The 26,269-nt window shown below is 34.9% G+C and overlaps 1 protein-coding gene across 7 annotated transcripts in view; it reads left to right on the top strand.

The window, feature by feature from the left end:
- Window positions 1–26,269, top strand: part of LOC140439223 (band 3 anion transport protein-like) — a 453,371-nt gene that overhangs the window by 343,315 nt on the left and 83,787 nt on the right. For all 7 annotated transcript variants that reach the window (XM_072529000.1, XM_072528998.1, XM_072529003.1 and 4 more), the window contains 6 exons: window positions 8,105–8,436; window positions 13,179–13,498; window positions 14,358–15,160; window positions 18,061–18,308; window positions 21,476–21,729; window positions 23,555–23,724. In XM_072529000.1, coding sequence (XP_072385101.1) covers window positions 8,105–8,436; window positions 13,179–13,498; window positions 14,358–15,160; window positions 18,061–18,308; window positions 21,476–21,729; window positions 23,555–23,724 — 2,127 coding nt within the window. The remainder of the gene's footprint in view (window positions 1–8,104; window positions 8,437–13,178; window positions 13,499–14,357; window positions 15,161–18,060; window positions 18,309–21,475; window positions 21,730–23,554; window positions 23,725–26,269) is intronic.

The raw sequence follows: 26,269 nt of genomic DNA, 5'->3' as shown, positions 1-26,269 counted from the left end.
TTCTGTCTAAGAATTTATTACTTTACAAATTCAACTACTACAAAAAATGTACAGGCCAAACCTTCAAAAAGCTCACGTTCAATAAATTCTTGGTGAATCATAAGGCTGTACCTTTTTTACAAAGTGTGTCAAATCAAATCTAAAAATAAAAAGGAAGTGCTTAAAAATCAATTAGTTAAACCAATTCCGCCTTCGTTAAACTAACGAATTAAAATAATAGTACAGTACTCATGGTGGGATGATACTATTAGTACCGCCTTTATTATTGATTTCGACTATTACTACCAAGTTAGCAATATAAAACTGACATGATTTTATGATTTTAAACAACTAGTAGATTGCATAAACTTGCGTTGTCCATCATAATAACTGAATTTTTACTGCATTTAGGGGAATGAATGCAATCATTTGTTCTAAATATTCTTCAAACACATCTCCGTTCATCTCTGCGTGATAATAACATTTTTTCTTTGATTCAAATAAAAGTAAATACTCCGCGATAAATTCATTTACACAACCAATATGTGGAACTATTAGTCCTCACCCTTACCAGTTGAACGTCCTTTTATAAATGCTTCTTGAGCTGTTTTTATGTTTTTATCTTCCCAAACTCTTCCTACAGAATGTCCGTCACTAATTCATGGTTCATCCAAATAATAAATATTCTTGTTTTCTGTCCTATGTTTTTTTATTTTTCGAAGGTACATTCGTCTCCAACATACAATTTCTTCGGATTCGATAAGCATCAATTCCAAAGATTAGCTCTACTCTATCAACCCTTGAGGGAATGGTACGGATGCACATCAATTGAACTATTCAGAGCAGCAGCATCTAAGATCAGAATAGCCATGATGATTGCCAACCTCCGTCGCGGAGATGGCACGTGAAGAAGAAGATCAACCGAGCCAGGGTTTGAACGCACATCCACTACAGCATTTCAGCAAGTGAAATGAGAGTCGGTTCTACTAATCGTGGGTAAATCAGGATCATCGAGAATAGTTCGTAAAACTTTTTTCTAAAGTTGATATTTGGTTGTTAAAAAGAAAGAATGGACTATCCTACGAATGGGATTTTTAAAACAATCATTCAGCTCGATTGCTTTTAATTTTCCTAGTCTCGGTTTGGGTAAAGTTATTCTTCTTCTTCTTGATGTGCCTATCCGTTACGAATGTTGGCGATCATCATGGCAATCTTTATCTTATCTGATGATCTTTAGATCAGAAGATGTTCTTTTTCTTCCTGGACCTCGTTTTCCAAATATTTTTCCTTGCAGGATGGCTTGAAGGAGAGCATATCTGGATTCATGTCGCATAATATGTCCGAAGAATTGTAACTTTCGAGATTTGATGGTGGTCAGTACCTCTCGGTTCTTATTCATTCTTCTGAGGACCTCCTCATTTGTGACTCGATCAGTCCACGGGATCTTAAGTATTCTCCGATATAGCCACATCTCAAATGCTTCCAGTTTTCTGCACATATCTTCGTTCAAGGTCCACGATTTAACACCATAAAACAGGACAGAGAAGACGTAGCATCGCAACATTCTCACTTTTGTATCAAGAGAGAAATTGTGACTCTTTAAGAAGGTGGATCTAGCTTTTCCGATGCGTGCTCTAATCTCCTGATTGGTTGACGTAGAGTTGACCTTCTGTTATCCTTTTCTTGCTTATTATCATAAGCTTTGTCTTCTTAACGTATATATTGAGTCCATATTGTTGACTGTAATACGTGATTTTGTTCATAGGAACTTGTAGGTCTTCTAAGTTGTCCGCAAATACTATGGTGCCATCTGCATATCTGATGTTGTTTAGCCGGTAACCATTTAGTAGAATACCTTTTTCAGTTTCGTGCAAAGCTTCGATAAATATTCTTTCAGAGTTGAGAGTGAGGCCTTGCCTCACTCCACGCATGATTTCTAATTATCTTCAGATCTTGGTTGTTAATTCCTGCTTCTTTTAGTATTTGCATCATGTTGGCGTGCTGTACTCGATCAAACGCTTTCTCGTAATCAACCAGACATGCGTATACGTCGCAGTTGACGTCTCTGCATCTCTGGAATAAGACTTGTATCGAGAACAAAGCCTCTCTAGTACCAACAGCATTTGTGAACCCGAACTGGTTGGGGGAAATTTGACTTCCACACAGCTTGTAGATTCTTCTATGAATTATCTTTAGGAACAATTTTAGGAGATGACTCATGAGGCTTCTTCTTCTTCTTCACGTGCCATCTCCGCGACGGAGGTTGGCAATCATCATGGCTATTCTGATCTTCGATGCTACTGCTCTGAATAGTTCAACTGATGTGCATCCGTACCATTCCCTCAAGTTACGCAACCATGAGGTTCTTCTTCTTCCTACACTTCTCTTGCACTGGATTTTCCCTTGTATAATCAATTGAAGTTCGTGTCATGGTTTCCAATACTTCCATTATGAGGCTTATAGTACGGTAATTTTCACATTTTTTGGCTCCTAGTTTTTTTTTTTGGAAGAGCAATAAACTCATATTTCAGCCATTCTGTTGGTATTTCTAAAGAGTTGTATATGTTGTTGAATATCTTTTTGATTATTGCTATTGATTCGTTGTCCATTAGTTTGAGTAGTTCTGGTTGTATATTATCAGGGCCTGCCGCTTTGTCATCCTTTAACTGTGTTATTGCGGAATAAACTTCCTGCTGTAATATTCTTGGTCCATCATTTATCTCTTCTTCTAGCTCAAAGGTGTTGTCTCTTTGGTATTCAAATTATTTTTCTAGATATTCTTTCCACGTTCTTATTTTACTGTGATGTCTAAGATGTTTTCGTCAGAATCAGTTATATTTCTTTTCTGCCTTCGTCTTAGTCCCCCTGTGAGTTCTTTAACTTTCCTATGTACATTGTGACTACCGTACTTTGACTGCAGTCTCAATTTCTTCGTATCTTTCTCTTGCTTCTTTTTCTTTCGCTTCTCTGATTTTCGTTCTTATTAATATATTTATGGTTTTATATTTGTTTGGGTCATTTTTATCCTTTACATTTTGCACTATTTCTGTAATATGTTTGATCGTTTGTTCTTTGTTCGATTCGTCTCTAACCGCAGTCACTTGCTCGTTTAACGTGGCTTGGACTCTCATCCTCGTATCAAGGTCTTTCAGCATACGTAGGTCGTATGATTGTGCTTTCCTTTTCTGTACTGTTTTGAGTTTGACTCGAAATACTCCCACCAGTGGAACGTGGTCTGTCTCCAAGTCTGCTCCAGGATAAGTCTTGACAGATGTAAAGTTGTTTCGGAATCTTTTATTTACTAAAATGTGGTCTATTTGATTTCTAATAATTCTCCCGGGTCTGTCTTGAGGGTATTTCCACGTGTACAGCTTGCGAAGTGGTAATTGGAAGAATGTGTTGGTGAAAACAAGTTCTGAGTTTTCTGCGAATTTTCCTTGGAGGTCTCCTCTCTCGTTTTTGACTCCAAGTTCATGTGCTCCAATGTACTGTGTCTTATCGCCAGCTCTAATCTTGGCATTCCTGTCGAGGAATGGTCTGTATGATACTGTTGATGTTCTGATATAACTCAATTGCTTCTTCCTCGTCTTTGTCTGCAGTGGGAGCAGTAGGTAAAGCGATTTTTCTTCTTTGAACACTTTATATATAATTGAGTTTCCAAATCACATTGCTGTAGACGACATTTCAACTATACTGTCAACGGTATTGGAAAGATTCTGTTACCGAAAATAATTATTGTAGACATTTAATATAACGCTCTTAGTTACGTTATACATGGTCCATCTTTAATTTTTTGATTGGTACATTGATTCTTCCCTTCCCATTCATTGCTTCCCATAATTTGACTCTAGGGATTGAAGCAATGAATGATCTCGGAATCCGACAAACACTAATAAAAGCAGTTAAAGCACTATACAAAGAAAACAAAGTAGCTATTAAATGTGGAAATAAAGCCTACAATCCATTTAAGACGACAAAAGGACTTCTACAAGGCTGTGCTACGTCCCCTACTGTTTAAAATATTCTTGGAAAAGACACTCAAACCATGGAGGAGAAAGTGCGAAGGAATGGGCATACCAGTAATAGACGAATACCTATACACCTTAAGTTTTGCCGACGATCAAGTAGTCATCGCATAAGATGAAGAAGATCTCAGCTTTATGCTCAGAAAACTAGAAGAGGAATATAAAAACAACGGAATGGAAATAAACTTAGAGAAAACCGAATACCTAACAACAGAAAACAAGGATATGAGAAACCTAGAGATAGACGAGGGAAGACAAATAAATGGAACAGATAAATTTAAGTATTTAGGAACCATAATATCGAACCAGGGAACAACAGAAAAAGATATAAACAACAGACTGAGACAAACAAGAAACTGTATAAGACAACTAAACTCAGTGTTGTGGGATAAGAACATTACGATAAAGACAAAAAAGAGAATATATAATACCCTGACAAGAAGTATCCTGACATATGGGTCCGAAAACTGGACAATAAACAAGAGAAATAGAGGTAGAATAAGAGCAGTAGAAATGGAGTTCCTGAGGAGAAGCTGTAGACTTACAAAAAGAGACAGAATTGAAAACGCAGAGATTAAGCGGAGAATGGGAGTGCAATCAGACATAATCGACTATATAGAGGAGAAGAGACTATCCTGGTACGGCCACGTCAGAAGAGCGGACAGAGGACGCTGGATAAACAAAATCACAGAATGGAGCGCGATTGGAAGAAGAAAGAGAGGAAGACCCCGAAGGTCATTCAGAGATGAAATCGTCGAGGCTATGGAGAAAAGAACCCTGCGAGATGGAGACTGGAATGACAGGGAAAATTGGAGAAAACGGTTGAGTGAAAACTGTGGAAATCCTTAGTAGTAGTAGTATATTGATTCTTGATTCCATATTCGATAAACTCACTATTGACTATCATAAAAACCGCACTATAATAATGTCGACTCACTTTATTCGCTTACAAATTACTGAGCAAAACTATTCTGATTGTAATAAACGAACTCTAATAAATTGAATTGTAATTTCTTGATGCACATCTCTGACCGGTTTCTTATGTCATCGTCCATTATTCTAAAAATAGCAGGTAGAAGACCTTTTAGGGTATACTGGTGATATGCACAATGGTTTATCTAAGTTGACGACAAAACGCAATTAGTTTCTTTTCTGAGAAAGTACTCTATCTTATTTTTGAAATATAGTATAGTAAATACTCTATTATGCTGGGCATTTCACGTAGACCGCACAATTAGACTTGTCTCTGGAAATAATCAAATTTTCAAAAACTGAAAATTGCTCTTCTGCATAACTTAAAGTTGGACACATGAACTAAAACCAAAATAGTATGGCGTTTAGTCAAACATTTTGCGTTTGAATCGGTATCAATAGAGCTATATAACTGTTATACCTGTCTCCAAAAGTCCTTCCGAGTTTGAATATGTATCAGCTCGAGAGACTAAAGAGGTGGAGACACCGAAATAACAGCTGTATCGTTCTACTGATACCGATTTAAACGCGAAAAGTTCGACTAATCTGTGCTCCAGCGCCATAATATTTGGCTTTTAATTCATCAGACAGCAATTCGGACAGTAGGAAATAAAACTCGTTTTGTTTTTTTAACATTTCGTCACGATTTAGTGACTTCCTCGGGAGAAAACTGCAAATTTAGAATTATTAGAATTATTGCGATGTTAACAAAGTGAATTTATGTCCTGTCTTTAAGTGGTGGTCCACTAAGGCACAAGAGTTTTTTCTAATGTCGCAGTCACTTTTGTGTTATAACAATATATATATATATATATATATATATATATATATATAATATAACAAGTTTAATATTTACTGCAATTTATTCGGTTAATTATGTTTAGACAGTGGCGGTACGTTAATAAGAACACAGGTGAATGTTTACTCCAAAATAATTTCAATATGAAACTTACGTATAACATTTGAAAACTAAAATAGAGGTTTATGTTAGTAATTAATAGAGTTGGTATAAGTTTTTTTTTGTTTAATAACATATAGTTTACTATAAAAACAGTACCTAAGTGTCTGCCAAGAGTACCAAGCTGTTTAACGCTGTAGTTAAATTATTTTATGTGACTTCTCAATAAGCTTCTAAAAAATGTCTCATGCGGAGGCCTGGGTCATTTCTATTTTTATATTTTCATATTTGTGCACCCCCATTATTTACACTTTTACACCATAATGTACAACATTGTATCATCATCAATCAGCCCTGAGTTGTCCATTGTTGAACATAGGCCTCCTCTAGACTTTTCCATCTGCTTCTGTTCTGCGCCTCTGCTATCCAATTGGTCACGATTCTTTTGAGGTCGTCGGTCCATCGCGTTGGGGGTCTTCCTCGGCTTCGCTTGTCAGCCCGTGGTCTCCACTCAAGCAATTTTTTTGTCCAACTGTCGTCTTTCATTCTTGCAACATGTCCTGCCCATCTCCATTTTTGTTTTGTAATATGTTCGATAATGTCTTCCACTCCGGTTCGTCTACAAACTTCCTCGTTTCTTATTCTATTTCTTAAGCTTATTCCAAGCATTGATCTCTCCATCTTTCGTTGTGTCCTTCTCAATTTTTAGGCTGATGTTTTTGTGAGAGTTAAGGTTTCTGCTCCGTATGTGAGGACTGGTAGAACGCACTGGTTAAAAGCTTTTCTTTTTAAATGGATCGGTATATTTGTTTTAAATACGTCTCTCATTTTTCCGAATGCAGCCCAACCCAGACTTATTCTTCTGAGTAGCTCGCATGTTTGGTAATCTCGCGTTAACCTTATTTCCTGACCCAAATACACATATTTTTCCACAAGTTCTATGGGCGACTTTTCGATTTCTATTAGCTCATTGGGGACGAGATTGGTCATCATTTTTGTTTTTCCATAGTTTATTTTTAAACCGACTTTCTGGGTTACTTGCTGTAGTTGTTGTAGCATAACTCTGGCTTCTCCTAAGTTGTCTGTTATGAGAACAATATCATCGGCATATCTGAGATGATTGAATATCTTTCCATCGATGCTAATACCCTTTGATTCCCACTCTAGCCGTTTAAATGCGTACTCCATAACTGTTATAAATAGTTTTGGCGACAAGGTATCTCCCTGCCGCACCCCTCTGTCAATTTTTATCTTCTCAGTCATGCAATGGAGGTTAACGGTTGTTGTCGCATTTTCGTATATATTTCGAATAATATTTGCATACCTGTGATCTATTCTGCATTCTGATAGTGCTTTTAAGATAGCAACTGTTTCGACTGTGTCAAATGCTTTGTGGAAATCGACAAAGATAAGAGTAAGGGGTCTGTTTATATTCGATAGATTTTTAAAATGGGTTTTAAGGCATTGCAAATGGTCGTTTGTTCCGTGTCCCGCTCGAAATCCTGCCTGTTCTTCTGATTGATAGAAATCGAGTTTTGCTTGTATATATTCAAAATAATACAGTGCATGATGACTTTTTGTATTATCTGATGTGATTGCGAGCGGTCAATATTATAGATGTGTTGATCAGCTACAGTTATACGAAGATATAAATTTTCAGATTTCAAGACCGAATATTTTCAGAGATAAATCAAATTTAACGAACGCACTGTAATCTTTCGGTACTGTGTTTTTAGAATAATGCATTTTAATTAAAAATCTTTAAATTTTTCTGCATTTTATGAAGTTGGATATTAAAGTTGAGATAATATTAAGTTAACGGCTATACAGATACATACTCGGCATTTTTAGTTAGCTTTACACAGAATTTCGCAAAATTGGAATTCTTTTCCCATGAAATATCCAGACTGACGAGCTGTAAAATGTTTCTACAAAAGAAATTTATATCCGGATTTTATGGAAACTTTTATTGGAATTTATCGGGAACATTTTCCAATATTTATTTTGAATTGTTGATTATCGCACTACAGATAAAGAATGCCAACTAAAGCCATTTTTGATAACTAAAGCATTTCTGAATAGATATTGTGATCTCCAATGTTTTCCCAAAGATAAGTTTTAGGACTTTCCTATCCGCTTCTTATATACAAGAGTATTTCATTAAATGCAGAGAAAATTTTACAAAGCCAATACAAACTTTACCTAAATTTTGCATTTTCTTTTTCTTTAGAATTTATCCGAAGCGGAAAAGCGAAAAGTGAGTTTCTCCATAGACGGCTCGATAAAAAATGGAGATCCATCACACGATGCGTTATTGAAGTCTAACGATAAGCAGCAGACAATTATAGATATGAAAGACGATGCCTATCCATTTAACACTAGCAATGATGATATCAGGAAGGCTCATAATGACGCTATACTCAAGAAGATTCCTATCGGCGCTCAAGGGTCCACTGTTCTTGTTGGTGAGGTGGATTTTCTGGAACAGCCTGCGATTGCTTTTATCCGGTTGGCAGAGGGAATCGTTATTCCTTCGTTGATTGAAGTTGACATTCCAGTTAGGTAAGTTCTTTGGGTAATATAGACACTGCGCTATCTACATATAGGGTATTCTCAGCGTATCAGAGATTAATTATTCATAAATCTCCATTGACCAAAATTTCGTCCATAGTTTCTGTCTCTAAAAGATGTTTAAAGTAAATATTTAGTAGTAATACCGACAAAACACATCCCAGTCGAATTTCTCTCCGGATATACTTAAACAATAATGTATTTATGAGATAGTTAGCTGGTGTCTTCCTTTTTATTTCGTCTTCCAACGATTGTTTCTCCTTCAGTACCTGGCATATTTCTTAGTATCTTGTATTTAGTGATCTGATGTTTTATAAGACTTGTCTAATCGAATTTTTCGATGATTTTTTCCTTGTCCTTCTTTTTTGCTCTGGTCCTTGTCATTCCATCAGTCCGAGGCTTCATATTAGTTATGTATGCAATTATTATTTTATTTACAGGTAGTCTGCTAATTCAAGTTTTCTTTAAGGGATATAATGAAATGATTGTCTATAACGTATGGTCCTAAAGTTTTGGGAAAAATTTCAAAAGCATATAACTCTGACCACAATAATCTTATATTTTTATTAAATTATTCAACAATTTAACTTAACTATCCTTATTATAAATCAAAATTCAAATCACAGACAAAGGACCATTATTTTCGATTTGCCTAATAATTCCCCTGACACGTTGCATCATCCTGTGGACGACCTCGGCGTCAATTTCTCTAATTTTTGTATATATGCGGCGTCTTAACTGTTCCTGATTTTGTGCTTCCCATCCGTTATTATAGACTTTCCGACTTAATATTGCCCAGAACTCTTCAATTGGACGAGCCTGAGGTAGGTGGGGGGGGATTGTCTGCTTTCGGTACAAAGGTAATGTTGTTAGTTTCGTACCAGTCCCTTGTGATCCTCGCGTAATGACATGAGCAAGATCTGGCCAAAAGACTATTTGATCATTTGCATGATGTGTGTTCACAAACTGATGCAATTTAGAGAGACATCTTTGAATATAATTATTTGCGTTTAAGGCTTCGCCTCAAACAACACCAATATAGGGCTGTGAGATAAAGCCAGACTCAGAAATTGCACACCATACCAAATTTTGTCCTCAAATTTTTTCTTACTTTTGAATTTTATTTCATCAGGTACATTTTCGTAATCGTTCGTGTAAAACCCATCGTTACCCTTCATCTCAGAGTTGAACAAAGTAAAATATTTTTCATCGTCCATCACGATCAGCTTGTTGACGAAATGCACTCGCCTTAATGTGCGGCAACATCTCGGAATTCTCTCTAATTGATCCTCTGTGTATTTTAGAGCTTTCGTTTTTTTCCGGTAGATAATATTGTTACTCGATAGGGTCCTGTATACTGTAGTCTTTCCAACATGAAATCTTTTGGCCAGTTTTCGCTGTGAGACCCCAATTTTGTTCTTAGCTGCTTCAATCAGTCTTGCCTCTCTTATATGGTTCAAAATCCGCGGTCGGCCACTTTTACGCAAGTTAACACATGGTATCCCTTCTTCACATTCTCTGATTGTGCGATAAATTGTCGATTTGCTTATGTTTTGATCTCGATAAATATTAGACGTAGAGTTGACCTTCTGTTATCCTTTTCTTGCTTATTATCATATGCTTTGTCTTCTTAATGTATATATTGAGTCCATATTGTTGACTGTAATACGTGATTTTGTTCATAGGAACTTGTAGGTCTTCTAAGTTGTCCGCAAATACTATGGTGTCATCTGCATATCTGATGTTGTTTAGCCGGTAACCATTTAGTAGAATACCTTTTTCAGTTTCGTGCAAAGCTTCGATAAATATTCATTCAGAGTACAGATTGAAGATTAGAGGAGACAAAATACAGCCTTGCCTCACTCCACGCATGATTTCTAATTATCTTCAGATCTTGGTTGTTAATTCCTGCTTCTTTTAGTATTTGCATCATCTTGGCGTACTGTACTTGATCAAACGCTTTCTCGTAATCAACCAGACATGCGTATACGTCGCAGTTGATGTCTCTGCATCTCTGGAATAAGACTTGTACTGAGAACAAAGCCTCTCTAGTACCAACAGCATTTGTGAACCCGAACTGGTTGGGGGAAATTTGACTTCCACACAGCTTCTAGATTCTTCTATGAATTATCTTTAGGAACAATTTTAGGAGATGACTCATGAGGCTTATAGTACGGTAACTTTCGCATTTTTTGGCTCCTAGTTTTTTTTGGAAGATCAATAAACTCATATTTCAGCCATTCTGTTGGTATTTCTCCAGAGTTGTATATGTTGTTGAATATCTTTTTGATTATTGCTATTGATTCGTTGTCCATTAGTTTGAGTAGTTCTGGTTGTATATTATCAGGGCCTGCCGCTTTGTCATCCTTTAACTGTGTTATTGCGGAATAAACTTCCTGCTGTAATATTCTTGGTCTATCATTTACCTCTTCTTCTAGCTCAAATGTGTTATCTCTTTGGTCTTCAAATAATTTTTCTAGATATTCTTTCCACGTTCTTATTTTACTCTGATGTCTAAGATGATGTTTCCGCCAGAATCAGTTATATTTCCTTTCTGCCTTCGTCTTAGTCCCCCTGTGAGTTGTTTAACTTTCCTATGTACATTGTGACTATCGTACTTTGACTGCAGTCTCAATTTCTTCGCATCTTTCCCTTGCTTCTTTTTCTTTCGCCTCTCTGATTTTCGTTCTTATTAATATATTTATGGTTTTATATTTGTTTGGGTCATTTTTCTATGTTTGGGTCATATGTTTGATCGTTTGTTCTTTGTTCGATTCGTCTCTAATCGCAGTCACTCCACAACGTGGTCTGTCTCCAAGTCTGCTCCAGGATAAGTCTTGACAGATGTAAAGCTATTTCGAAATCTTTTATTTACTAAAATGTGGTCTATTTGATTTCTAATAATTCTCCCGGGTCTGTCTTGAGGGGATTTCCACGTGTACAGCTTGCGAGGTGGTAATTGGAATTATTCATAAATCTCCATTGACCAAAATTTCGTCCATAGTTTCTGTCTCTAAAAGATGTTTAAAGTAAATATTTAGTAGTAATACCGACAAAACACATCCCAGTCGAATTTCTCTCCGGATATACTTAAATAATAATGTATTTATGAGATGGTTAGCTGTTGTCTTCCTTTTTATTTCGTCTTCCAACGATTGTTTCTCCTTCAGTACCTGACATATTTCTTAGTCTCTTGTATTTAGTGATCTGATGTTTTATAAGACTTGTCTAATCGAATTTTTCGATGATTATTTCCTTGTCCTTCTTTTTTGCCCTGGTCCTTGTCATTCCATCAGTCCGAGGCTTCATATTAGTTATGTATGCAATTATTATTTTATTTACAAGTAGTCTGCTAATTCAAGTTTTCTTTAAGGGATATAATGAAATGATTGTCTATAACGTATGGTCCTAAAGTTTTGGGAAAAATTTCAAAAGCATATAACTCTGACCACAATAATCTTATATTTTTATTAAATTATTCAACAATTTAACTTAACTATCCTTATTATAAATCAAAATTCAAATGACAGACAAAGGACCATTATTTTCGATTTGCCTAATAATTCCCCTGACACGTTGCATCATCCTTTGGACGACCTCGGCGTCAATTTCTCTAATTTTTGTATATATGCGGCGTCTTAACTGTTCCTGATTTTGTGCTTCCCATCCGTTATTATAGACTTTCCGACTTAATATTGCCCAGAACTCTTCAATTGGACGAGCCTGAGGTAGGTGGGGGGATTGTCTGCTTTCGGTACAAAGGTAATGTTGTTAGTTTCGTACCAGTCCCTTGTGATCCTCGCGTAATGACATGAAGCAAGATCTGGCCAAAAGACTATTTGATCATTTGCATGATGTGTGTTCACAAACTGAAGCAATTTAGAGAGACATCTTTGAATATAATTATTTGCGTTTAAGGCTTCGCCTCAAACAACACCAATATAGGGCTGTGAGATAAAGCCAGACTCAGAAATTGCACACCATACCAAATTTTGTCCTCAAATTTTTTCTTACTTTTGAATTTTATTTCATCAGGTACATTTTCGTAATCGTTCGTGTAAAACCCATCGTTACCCTTCATCTCAGAGTTGGACAAAGTAAAATATTTTTCATCGTCCATCACGATCAGCTTGTTGACGAAATGCACTCGCCTTAACGTGCGGCAACATCTCGGAATTCTCTCTAATTGATCCTCTGTGTATTTTAGAGCTTTCCTTTTTTTCCGGTAGATAATATTGTTACTCGATAGGGTCCTGTATACTGTAGTCTTTCCAACATGAAATCTTCTGGCCAGTTTTCGCTGTGAGACCCCAATTTTGTTCTTAGCTGCTTCAATCAGTCTTGCCTCTCTTATATGGTTCAAAATCCGCGGTCGGCCACTTTTACGCAAGTTAACACATGGTATCCCTTCTTCACATTCTCTGATTGTGCGATAAATTGTCGATTTGCTTAAGTTTTGATCTCGATAAATATTAACAATATCTCGTTTCGACATTCGCCCAACCATATTATAAACACCTCGACGAATATCAATTTTATAAGACATTTTGCAGAGCACAAACCAAAATATTCTGCTTTGTTTATTAAATGTCAATAACTGATGACATTTCAATTCCATGGCCTTCTTTGTTAAATGCATTTGGCTTCTCAATCAGACTAGGTGAAATTTTTCCCAAAACTTTAGGATCATACGTTATTATTTCTTTGTTTTATATTTATGTTTATATTTTCAGATTCATATTTCTCCTACTGGGTCCCAAACTGCCAAACATCGATTACCACGAAGTCGGTCGATCCATATCAACCTTAATGGCCAATCAGCAATTCCACAATATAGCTTACAAAGCGGAAAATAGAAAAGAATTATTATCAGCAATAAACGAATTTCTAGACGACAGTATTGTGTTGCCTCCCGGCGACTGGGAGCGACAGGCTTTGCTGCCTATCGAAGAGATCAAGGCCAAAAGTGAAGCAATCAAGAGACGGAAGGAAAACGCGTTAAGGAAGGCTCAAGAAGCTCAAGGGATTATAGTGAAGCCTTTATTGTCTCAAGGTAAGTTGTATGTAGGTTTCTGATACCAAATAGGCGTCTGGTTTTTTTTTAATGTGAGTCTTGGAGTTTCTTATCTGGAGCGATTCGGCCATTAAGTCAATCCATAATTTAAATTCAGAATATACCATTGGTCTTTCTTTAAAAACGCCCGGAGGTTGGCTGTGGTATTACCTCACCTAAAGAATGGATCATTGAGCAATGAGATTTTAAACCACAGAAGACCAATCTCTTGCTGTTCTTTTAATTAGTGAAGTATTCGGTACTCATAGGAATATTTTCGAAGACATCGAGGTATGCGTTGTTCACTTCTTCGTTTCTAGTCGTGTTTTGGATGGTGCAGTGTTGCTTAAAACCGGAAGCCATTGAGTTGGCTTACTCTTTACGGTCCCCGTAATATATCTCATGGTTTGATTTAATTATACATCTAGAATGTTAGTGTTGTGACTATTTAGTCCGACTGGAGCACAATATTCGACTGTTGAATAGAATAATGCAAGGGCTCTTGGCCTGATTGTGTCTGCATTGGCTCCCCAAGAAGTGTTTGGAAGCGTATGAATGATGTTAGGAGTTTTTATTTTAGGTGCAGTTACGTAAGTGTTGCTTGAAAGTTAAAATGCGATCTAGTATTACACCAAGATATTTTGGGTTTGTGTTATGTTTTAGAATAACTTCTTCGCTTTCTAAGTTTAGTCTGTGGTTTACTTCGCGATTATTTAAATGTAAAACAGTAACTTCTGTCTTTGTAGGATTTGGTGGAAGACCCCATTTTTCAAAATATGTATTTTGTGAAGGTATAAATTAGTATGAAAATAGAATATACCTATTAGTTACATTGTCTGATATTGTGTTTTGTTTTCAGATGGCGATAAAAAGCCCCCATTTGACGACCCCTTGGAGCGCACCTGCCGTCCGTGGGGAGGCCTAATCAGAGACTTAAAGCGTCGTTACCCGTTCTACAAAAGCGACATCGTCGACGGTCTAAACTCTCAATGCGTGGCAGCGGCCATCTTCATGTACTTCGCCGCCGTATCAGGTGCTATAGCGTTTGGCGGCCTCACGGGTGACAAAACGGAAAATCTTATCGGCATATCAGAAACCCTTTTATGCACCAGCATCGGAGGGATAATTTTCGCTCTCACCTCAGCCCAGCCTATTCTTATAGTCGGCACGACAGGAGCTCTCTTACTCTTTGACGAAAGTTTGTTCGAATTTTGTAAATCCATGAACATTCCATTTTTACCGACGAGGGTATTTATCGGACTTTGGCTGGGAGTTCTCGGCGTGCTAATAGCATCATTCGAAGGCAGCGTTTTGGTAAAATTATTTACTAGATTTACAGAAGACATTTTCTCAACGCTCATAGTATTACTATATATAATGGAAAGTATGATGAACCTGTTCGCCGCATACGGTAAACATCCTTTATTACCTGATTATTGTATGAACGCGGTGACTTTTCCATTGGGGCAAAACGATACGTTCATCGGTGATAATAGTACTGACGTCAGTGTGGACGTGGTTAAAATTCCAATGAAAGATGCTCACGGGAACCCCATAAATCAACCAAATACGGCCTTGTTTTGTACTGTTCTGACGATAGGAACTTTCGCAATAGCTTATTACTTGAGGATGTTTAGAAACAGTCAATTCTTAGGACGAAGTGTAAGTAATCAACACGACAATATACAAATAATGTAGTGACTTAAATGTATCAGAGCTTTATTAAACGCATTTAATTATAAATAGTAAAAAAGTATATTGAACGCTCCAAATATCTTCTTCTTTGCGTGTCATCTCCGCGACGAAGGTTGGCAATCATCACTGCTATTCTAACTTTTGACACTACAGCCCGAAAGAATTCAGTTGAGCTGCATCCAAACCATTCGCTGAGGTTTCTCAGCCAGGACATTCTTCTTCTACCTATGCTGCGCTTTCCTTGAATCTTTCCCTGCATTATTAGTTGTAGGAATTCATATCTGTCACCACGTGTTATATGATCCAGATATTGTAGTTTTCTTATTTTGATGGAATCCAGTATCTCCCTGCTGTTCTCTGTTCTTCTTAGCTCCAAATATACAAACTAGGTACCAATACTTGGGTATTCAATATTCATTTATCGTGATAACTCTCTTTGCCTTGATTTTTATAAAGAGTTTGGTTTCCTAACTACATGTCTTTATAAATTTTTATTTCAAAAGGATCAGACACTTCCACGCTGCGACGTGAAAGATCTTTTATGCATACCCTACATCTATGTTTCAGTCCAAAAGATCAAGCTTTAAAGTAGTCTATACTATACTTCTATTCGTTTTACAAATATAATATTGCTGTAAAATTGGTGATTATACTGTGTATAGTTTTATGAAGCTCTAACTGTATTTTTTCATAGCTCATAACGTTTCATAATTTTCCATTTGACTTTGACCTGAACTATGATCGCAGTGGACTGCACTGCACAAATTTGCTTCTTAGATTTTAATTTTTCCATTTTTTGGTACATCGCAGAATGATTCTAGTTCTAGAAAAGGATCTCTGGCTCCTTCTTCAGCAATACCACCAGCAAACTCGTTACCAGCAATTCATTTGAGCTCTGGTACTCATAACAATATCATACTAGTCCAACTTGAATCTAGGCGTATCAAAACTAGCATAATCAAGTATACGCTTCCACAGCCGACAAACTAGAATGTATAATAGAAGAGTAGTCGATTGTTCGAGTACGAGCATCGTGGCATAAGTAGTAGGTATACATTTATATGTGAAGTATTTTTTGACGCCATTCATCTCTATTTGCAACCGTTTGAATGCAATCATACATAGATCTGCCTACTATTTGTGATATTTGATCAGCACAGCGTTTTGAGTGATCTTCCTCTGGTCCTGTTTAGGCCTAATGTTACTTTTGCCCAGATACTACAATTTGCATCCTCCACCTAGTTCTTTCACTTTTTGTTCTCTCCACCTTGTCTCTTGAATGTAAGCAATTTCTACTAACCTTTTAATCGCATCTACCAACTCCTTACTCTTACCTTTAAGTCTTCTAAGATTCCAAGACTCTATAATGATTTTTCTAGCCTGTAATGGCGTTCTGCCTGAAATAGTCCTTACCGGGAAATCCGAACAGAGGATCTGTTTGCTTCCGGAATATTTTACCTGAGCAGATTTCCTCATTTTAGTATAATCTTTATTACATTGGAGAAGATCTTTTCATTATTGTAGCCTGGCACGTCCTGCACGATTTAGCGACACCACCAGTGCAATGAAAGTGCAGTTTTATCTCACACCCGCTTACATTTTTATGTACAGAGGATCCCTACTGTAAGGACTGCTCTTGAAGCCGTCGTTATCCCGCCTCTAGGAGGCACATACTTTACATGGGATATTTTCTGTAATACACCTGTAAAAAGTTTTTATTGTTGCGTTCTGCACATACAATGACCTCTATATAACATGATGCCATCAGAAAGGAAGGAGAATGCCTATGTTCAATCTAGAACGCGCTGATTTCTCACTTTCGCATTAAGTATATATTTTACCGTTAACAAATAATAAGCAAGAGAAATGTGAAACTCTATTCAAAATAAATAAAATTATTAAACAAATAACATATAATATACATTCAATTCTCATAAATCCTTAATAATTACAAATTAAAGTACTCGTGAAAAAGATACAAAAACCAGTACTTAATGATAACCCGACATGCTGTACCAAAGGTAAATGAATTGATGTAAAAACAACTATACGAAACTAAATATAATACAAACTTTGGTTATCTATATATCACACAAACCGCTTGTCTACGGATGAAATCATAACAGGAATATATTAGAATATGATAGGTATCTCAGGAAACACTAGAGTCGCAAGCTAGATGCTAGAGACGCTACCCCATAACTCACACAATCGTCTGTGTGGTTTAGCAGATGGGACTAGTCTTTCTGAAAAACGGCGCTTAATTCAATAATTGTTTTTTAATTTTAAAGTTGGGGCGACCGGTATGTGGGCGATAATTACTCAGGCGATCTGCAATTTTAACACTTATTCCTCTATGGTTCTTTGTTAACAACAATGTATAAATGAACAGTCTCCCCTTGCAACATTGTATACACAACCCTTTATTGTTCAATAGTGTCTATTTTTTTGTAAGCGAATAAGTATACGAGGACAACCAAAACTAACAAAAAGTCTGTTAATATTTTAACATTGTTTATATAAAGTTGCGAAACTGTAACATTTATATTTACATGTATCTACCTTAAATTTTTCCATTTAGTCATTTAAAAGCAAAATAATCTTCCAAAAACATTTTATACTACTTGAAGCAATAACAATTATTTAGAAGGATAACAAAAACACAGTATCGAATCATCAAAGGGAAAGAATGGATTAATTCCGTATCTAAACTTATCTTTTAAAAATTAAACATACTGCCGAGGAAAACATTATTAATCTGTTGTTTCCTTTATTCAAAGAATGGATAATCAAATACTGATTTCTTTTTAAAATTATCTTCAGGCCCAATTGTAATCCATACTTACTTATCCATGTATTTTTTTTAGGCTAGAAGAGCTCTGGGAGACTTCGGTGTACCAATAGCAATAGTTATAATGGTCAGCGTCGACTACGTGATCCCTGCAACATATACGGAGAAACTCAATGTACCTATAGGCGGGCTGAAGCCGTCAAGTGCTGAATTGAGAGGATGGTTTATACCTCCAAGCGGTATTCCTGTTTGGATAATGTTCGCGTCCATAGTTCCTGCTATGTTGGTTTATATTTTGCTTTTTATGGAAACACAAATTTCTGAGTAAGTTTGTGTTAAGTATCACAAATCTTAACGATTAGGATTTTAACTTAATATAAATAAAACCTCAAACGATTAAACTGGAGGATTTTAATTAAAAAATCATAATTCATCACAAAAACTTAAACAGTTTAACTAACATAATTGCTTAAAAGATAAAAATGTTTCTGAACCTTGCAGTTTCTATTTTAAAAACAAAAAAACTTTTTCAACCTCTCCCTCTTCTGCTTCTCCCTTAAACTATAAAGTGAGAACATTAAGAATTTAAACAAAACAAAGTTGAAATACATAGAAATCATGCCTATGTGAATAAAAAATTTAAATAAAAAAAAAAGATTTGGTTAAAAAAAATTGTTTAACCTCGTATTATTTGCATGTCAATGCCAGAAACAAGTTTAAAATAAAGTACTTAGGAGAATCTAAACCGGTTTTAGGGCCGGTTGTTCTAACGCTAATCAAAACTTGATTGTAATCAAATATTTAATTACAAGCAAATACGTCACAGCAGCTGTCAAAATTATTAAAAATTGCTTATTATTATTATTGATTTGTAAATAAAAACATGAAATTAACATCAGAAAGAGTTTAATTATGGTTTATTTTAAATTAAAATAATAAAAATTAAATAAAATGAATCAGTCAACGTAATCAACCAATCAAGTTTTGATTAGCGTTCGAACAATCGGCCCTTAGACATTCAGATATCTATTTGTAATTATATAATTTATTTGAGACCTTAAAAAAAGATCGTTTTCTCTACAAGTAAAGTATATTTACATATTTCAGAATGTATACAATTATTGTGGTTTGTTTTCAAAAAAAAATATAGTTGTCAAAAATTTATTTCGAATGTATTTGAAAGTTAATAATTTTGCGTTTTTTTCAAATACCATCGAATACCTACTCAGGAACTAAATATTTCCGGCCAAAAGAATGTCATAATTATTGTGTTAAGCACTGTTGAATTCAGAACAACTTCAAGAAAGTCTCCCAGTACACACTAAATTGCATTTGTTGCAATTTAACAATCAATAAGGCCTATTAACAATGAAAAATAATAGTTTTTTTGTTAAATGAAGTTTTCTTGGAGTATAACGCATACCGCCATCTATTGTATAATGGCAACATTTCCTATACCTTTAAATATCGTATTAAACATTTCTCTGAATGTGTTTTTAGTTGAGATTGAGAATACTGCATGTTCTTCTTTAAATAGTTTTTTTTTAATCAGTTTTTAGTATGCTTTTTGGTTATATAGTAATTATATTTATTGTTTATCAGGATTGTAATGTCAGAGAATAAAAAACTAAGGAATGCAATAAAAGCTACTCTATTTATTGGAAATATAGATAGATAATATATAGAAATTGCATAATAAAATATTTTCAGAACCACATCAATAAAATCTGATGATTCTTTTGTATTCATTCTTATGGCACTAACATGACTATTTTGACTTTGTTGACTGCTACCCTAAAAAGTAAAATGTTCGGTAGTAGTTAAGTTAAACCATTTTCTTAGGTTATAAAGCCAGGATAGGATATTCTTCTTCTTCCTGGATCTCTTTTGCCATGCACCTTACCTTGAAATATGGTCCGAAGTAAGTCGTTTTGTTCTTCGACTTTTGTTTATTAATATTTTGTTGTCTGTACTTGTTAGTAGGTATATTTTTTGCTCTATTGTTTTTTTTTTTTTTTTTCGGCGAGTTCTTTTATTTTCTTATAGATCATTCTGTCATTTCTTTAAAAATTCTAGATCTTCACACATTTTTGTCCTCCAGTTTTCTTTTGCTTTAATTATTTTTGTTTTTATCGGTCCATGTATCTCTCTAAATTTCTTTTTGTCGTTTTATTGTAACGTTTTCTTTCACTTTACTCAATAATTTCTTTAATCGTCCAGGGTTTCTTTACTGTTTGTTGTGTTTTTTGAGAATTTGTTCAGATTTCTGCAATGTCTTCATGTTTACCTATTATTCCAGACTACGACCAAAAACTCTGAAAACGCTATTAAAAAACACTAACCATAAAAGTTTAGGGATGCGTGATGGAAAAAGTCTTCTTATAGATGGAATACGAAATATCTAGCTGTGTTACAAAAAGATCATATTCTACATACAATGACAGTTTTACTCTACTTGTAGCCATTCTTGCTACTGGTGCATACATATTTTCACTAATATCACTCATGTGAGTATAATATGCTCAGTATATTACACTCACATTTTCTGGTTGTTTCACTGTCTAGGTACGTATTGTTTTCTTCCAAAGACTGAAGTTCATCGCTCATTGCTTGTTTCCATTCCACGTTCTTGATTGCTTCAGAGAGGGTTTCAGGAACATCATCAAGAAATTGCTCTACTGATAAAGCTGCTAGTAGAGTCATATCTGTATTATACCGTTATACTCACAATCATAGTCTTCAAGATATGTTGGTCTCTTTTTATTTCGTGTACCTACTTCTGTTTTCATTTATTCTTTTAATATATACATTATGTGTGTGTACTGAATATTTAAGAATAGTATAAGCGAAACAAGTGGGACAATCAATTCTCTGAACGATACTTAGTTCCTACTATATAGAAGGCTCTCTTTACGCGTTTCAAAAGTATGCAACTGAACCTAATAGTTGATTTACATAATATAGTTAGTGGTGTTTCAAAATTTACGGTTTCATTGAATTTTCTAACCAGAAATTGGTTGAAGGAGGTGTCAAATGACCTGGAAAATGGAAAATCTATAGGTAGCTGTTTTGGGTATTAACTGGAATAAAATTAAACACGAAGAGTTTGGATTACAAGGAAAATTGGTCATAAAATAAAGATTATTTAACAAATTGAGTGACAAATGAAATTTAAGTAAAGGATGAAATTTTAGTATTATATTTTACCAAAAATGTTTTACCAACAATCCACTTTTTAGGTTTAAACAGATTATAATTGCTACAAGCCAGATACTTGTCAAAACGGCTAATAAGGCAGTAATTTAAAATGTATAGAATGAACTACGTAGGGCAATAAATATCCGTCAGCGGCTACCATCCTTTTTTGTTTTACAGCAAATGTTCTTAAGATTACACTTCAAGCAGCAATTTTATCGTGCAAAAAATACATTCATCTCTTAACATAGAAGCTATTATTGCATTTAACTTATTTTGCATTGTTGTTTTTTTAGATTGATCATCAGCAAGCCGGAGAGAAAATTGAAGAAAGGTACCGGCCTACACTTAGACATCGTTATCATCTGTCTTATCAATATCCTCTGCGGCTTCCTAGGCTTTCCCTGGATGTGCGTAGCAGCTGTCCGATCGATCGTCCATACTTCAGCTTTGACAGTCATGTCTAGAACTCATGCTCCTGGAGAAAAACCACACTTGATAGAAGTAAAGGAACAGAGAATGTCTGCATTATTTGTTGCTCTATTCATAGGTAAGTTATTTGTAGTCTATCAGAAAATATGAACGAAATTATTGACAATAAACATTTTAAATACTTGAACTATAAAAAACGAATGTATGTAATCAAATAAAATTGCATTTAAAGCGTATTCTTTTTGCTTTTTATGTCATAAGAATTTGGAAACATAAAGCTTTACTCCAACAGTTATGAAAAAACTAGTTGAACTGACCTATATACTCTGTTATGACACTAGAAACTTGAAAATTATTTCTCATTGACAATAGTTGTAGGAGGTTATGGTAGCATTGTTTACAAGTATCACTCTGTTCTTACCACGAAAACCACCCAAAAAAACATGTCCGAAGTACCCCAGCTTTCTAGTAGTTCGGAATTTCGAACCTTCTACATCCAAGAAAATTCTTCTGTAGGCCTCTCTTATATCGTTACTATGCGAAATCCTTGCAAAATAGCAACATGGAACGTAAGAACCATATTCGAGGCATAAAAATACCAAAAAAATGAAAAAAATGTAAATCTGCATCCTCGGAATAAGTGAAATGCGATGGTTGCGATCGGGAGTCTGTGATGTTGATGTATATCAACTGTACTATGCGGGAAATAACAATGCCAATCACCATAACGGAGTTGTAATTCTTATTTAAGTGCCATCTCCCAATCGGAGGTTGGATATCATCATCACTATCTTCACTCTATCTACCTCTGCTCTGAAGAATTCTATAGAACTGCATCTAAACCAGTCCTTTAAATTTTTCAACCATTACACTCTCCTTCCTACCCTTATCTTTCTCTGTATTATCTTAGCATTTCATATCGTTGTCCCCTCATTTCGTGTCCTAGATATTTTAACTTTCTTAGTTTTATTGTATTTTTATTGTAATGGTAGTCGCAAAACACACAGCTCAATTGGTAGTAAACTATATTTCTTTCTCTGACATAGTACTTCTTGTGAAATTCAGTTCAAAGCCGTTCATTACCAACGTAATTCAAGTTTATGCCCCAACATATTATTATGTCAGTGATGAAAATTATTTGAAAGATCTTAATGGTGCTCTAGATCTTGTTAAATCAGCAGAAAATACCTAGGAGATATTAATGCTAAAATCGACAAAGGACGCTGTGGGGAATTGTGGTCTGGGGAACAGAAATGATGAGATCGACTTCAGATACAGATTCAGTTCTGTCAAGAACACGATTTTATTACATTGAATACTCATTTACGGATTTTATTATTTTGAATTATCACAAAAGATCGGTGAGAATGTCGATGAAGGCTTTTAGGCTGACCCAGAAGAAGAACACATGCATGCCTCTACTTCTTACGATAGAAGTATCTAATGATATCAGTCCAATTATTCAGAAATGTGGCAAATAAAGTTAAAATTCTGTGTTGATAACCAATGTTTGTAGCAGACAAGTCAAATAAAAGAGAAGAAGTACCAAACAAAATAGTAGTAAAAATACACAATATTTATATTAGAATCAAGAAGCTTCAGTTTAAGTGGATCATGACAGCATACATATAATTAATATAGAACGTGGTGTCCGACAAGGATGCATTCTATCCCCACTGCTCTTTAATTTATAATTAGAGTACGTGTTTTAGCCCTCGAAAATAAAAATAAACCGAAAGAACATAAATAACGTAAAAAGTGTCAAACCAGAAAAATCGCTAGTCCTATTGTATCTTTAATATAATATGAAGAATGGTGAACACAGTATGGTGAAATATATAATGTACCTATATATAAATATAGTAGAGATTTTTCAAATCTTGGGTTTAAGTTTAGAGCATTGCTTAAAGGTCAATTTTATTTATAATTTGTTTTTATTTCAGGCTTGTCTGTTTTTATGTCATCTCTTTTGCAACTGGTACCAATGGCTGTGGTTTTGGGTATTTTTTTGTATATGGGCGTGGCCTCCATCGATGGTATACAGTTCATCGACAGGACGAAGCTGCTCTTCATGCCGGTGAAGCATCATCCGCAAGCTAGTTACGTTAGGAAGGTAAGTACCTTTTTGTTTTTATATTATTAAAGATTTACTTGGGTCAACAAGTTATATAATGGCTTCAGTATCGCTAAACCAAATTGGCAATAATAGTTATTTATGTACCAAGTGGGTATAGTAACTCTTTATCGAATGAGTCTGATGTTACGAGCAGAGCGAGCGAGGCGAGTAACAGACGAGTTCGATAAAGAGTGTTTACTGACGTATTGCGTACAAAATTTTATTACCAACCGTAATTAATATTTACAAATAGTCATATTTTGTGTAATCTTGCTATTGCACGAACATAAAAAAAATATATAGTCATAAATCCAATAGTTTTATGGTGGAAATAATATGGTGGAATAATAGTATTTAGACAGTTCAGAGAAATATGCTACTAAAACATTTTCACTATAATTGCTACCTAATTCTATTTATTGCACACCAATTTTCAAATATTTCTTACTGCCGATAGCATTTTTCAACAGATTTTGCTGGAAGAAGTTCTGAAGTTGTCTCTAATAACTTCTTAGGTATTTCAGGTCTTTCAAGTGGCATACATGTAACTTCTTCCATTTCTAGTATATTATATATAGTAGTGAGCACTACTATATAATTTCAAATAAAATAAATAATTAATAATACCGCTATTTTTGTAAATATTTTTAATAATTAGGATAAAATGAAATTTCATTCAAATCATTAATCGATTACTGACATCGCATATTGGCATTCAATTTCGGTCAACTTGATTAGTACTTACGGCAGATAAAGTTCTTCTTATTTCAGTAAAATAAAGTGTTACATTACTGCCGCAAATGAGTACAATAATGACGATAAAATAAATAATTTAAAACTTGTAATTGTCTTTGGATAATATTACTTTAATTGTAAAAATATAGTTACACGTTAGATTCAGGCTTATAGAAAACATTCTGACATTATTTCCTTCTAATGGGTGCAAAAGGTATAGTTAATGGTAATGCAGCCACAGTCGCGATGTTCTTTCGACACACTATTGGTCGCCAGTCAACAACTAGCGAATATATATTGGAGCTGCAGACTTATTTTCATCAAAATTATTGCATAGAAACCTGAAACCAATAAAAAAGTTCTTAACAATATCATATTTCTAATATATCTACATTACCTGAACTGTCTAGTGTTGATATACCTGAATATTTCTTTAAATAAACCCACCATTAAGACATTCACTTCTGTTGACGCTTATCCTCTGTGGATCATGTCAAATCATATTGATCCACATAGTAGCTGCTCTGAATAAATGCATGGCCGTTGTTGTATTTTGACGTTGCCTCTGTCAAGTTCCTCTTTCTATAAACGGGTGGGAAGCAGATATCTCAAACATCTCAAAACTCGTATTCTATATCAATGATCAGGTCTGTATTACATAAAAGTTCCATTATTGGCTCTAAATTGGTATTTAATTTCTTCCATTGTGATTGGTACAATAATTTTGGCCTTTTCAATTTCATGCCGCATTTGTCGCAGGCTTCAAATATACAGTCCCATACTATCATCCTTTTTTTTAATGTTTATGCTCTTTCTTATTCTATTGATAGCTTCCTACCATTCGTCAACACATGTTTCGATCTTTGACGTTTCATAAGGAAGACTTGTGGTAGTTCGGATTGAAATGAAATGCTGTCTATCTATATAGTTGTTATAGTAACATACATGCCTGAGTACGCTAGTAGCGACCTCTATATGAAGCAACAAGGAGTGAGTAGACTTCTATTCTATAGCGAATTAGGAGAACTGTGTATTCAAGCTTGCTGGAAGCTATTGGACGATTTTAGGAATAATCTTTTATTCCGACAATTCGTCTACAGTTTACCCTGCAAAGCACTATATCTTGCACTTTTTACGTAGAGAAAAGTCGTTAAAATTAAAGTAGACGATTGCATTTCTTTACAATTAGAGCTCTATCATTCAATTCGAAACATATGAAAAGTATGTATTTGGTATATTCCATTGTGCAGTCAATTCATCTCTTTCTTCTTCTGTTTGACATTTTAATTGGAATCTGGGTCTTGTTAAAAGATTAATTAAAAACAGGGTTATAGAGATAAAGTTTAGACTTACTCACAATCTATTTTATTTAGCTTAGGACGACCGGTTTCGACTACTGCCATTTTTTGGTCGTATTCAGTTCTCCGGACAAGTTTTGACAAAATAAAATAAAATTATATTAAATTACTCTTAATAGATGTATGTAGAATTCACAGTTACACATTTTTTTTAAATGATCCGGTTTTTGAGAAAAAAAAATTGTGCCCATTTGGGAACATTATGTATAAAAACTTTTATTTATATAAACCAATTGTCATACACATTAGATCGATATATTGTCAATATCAAACTATTCCAAATTGTGAAACTTCTTAAAACAATTACTACTTTTAGAATGACAGTATAAATGCACCTTACATTTCTCGCACTGGACCCTTGAATTTCCCTTACAGTTTATCATCTTACATCTTTCCCTGTTTACAGTACAGTTTGGCCAGTGTGAAAACTGATCTATTTGTACATATAT

This window comes from Diabrotica undecimpunctata, chromosome 4 (assembly GCF_040954645.1).
Source record: "Diabrotica undecimpunctata isolate CICGRU chromosome 4, icDiaUnde3, whole genome shotgun sequence".
NCBI lineage: Eukaryota > Metazoa > Arthropoda > Insecta > Coleoptera > Chrysomelidae > Diabrotica > Diabrotica undecimpunctata.
The sequence above is the reverse complement of the archived record's forward strand: the minus strand, read 5'-3'. Positions and strand labels throughout refer to the sequence as shown.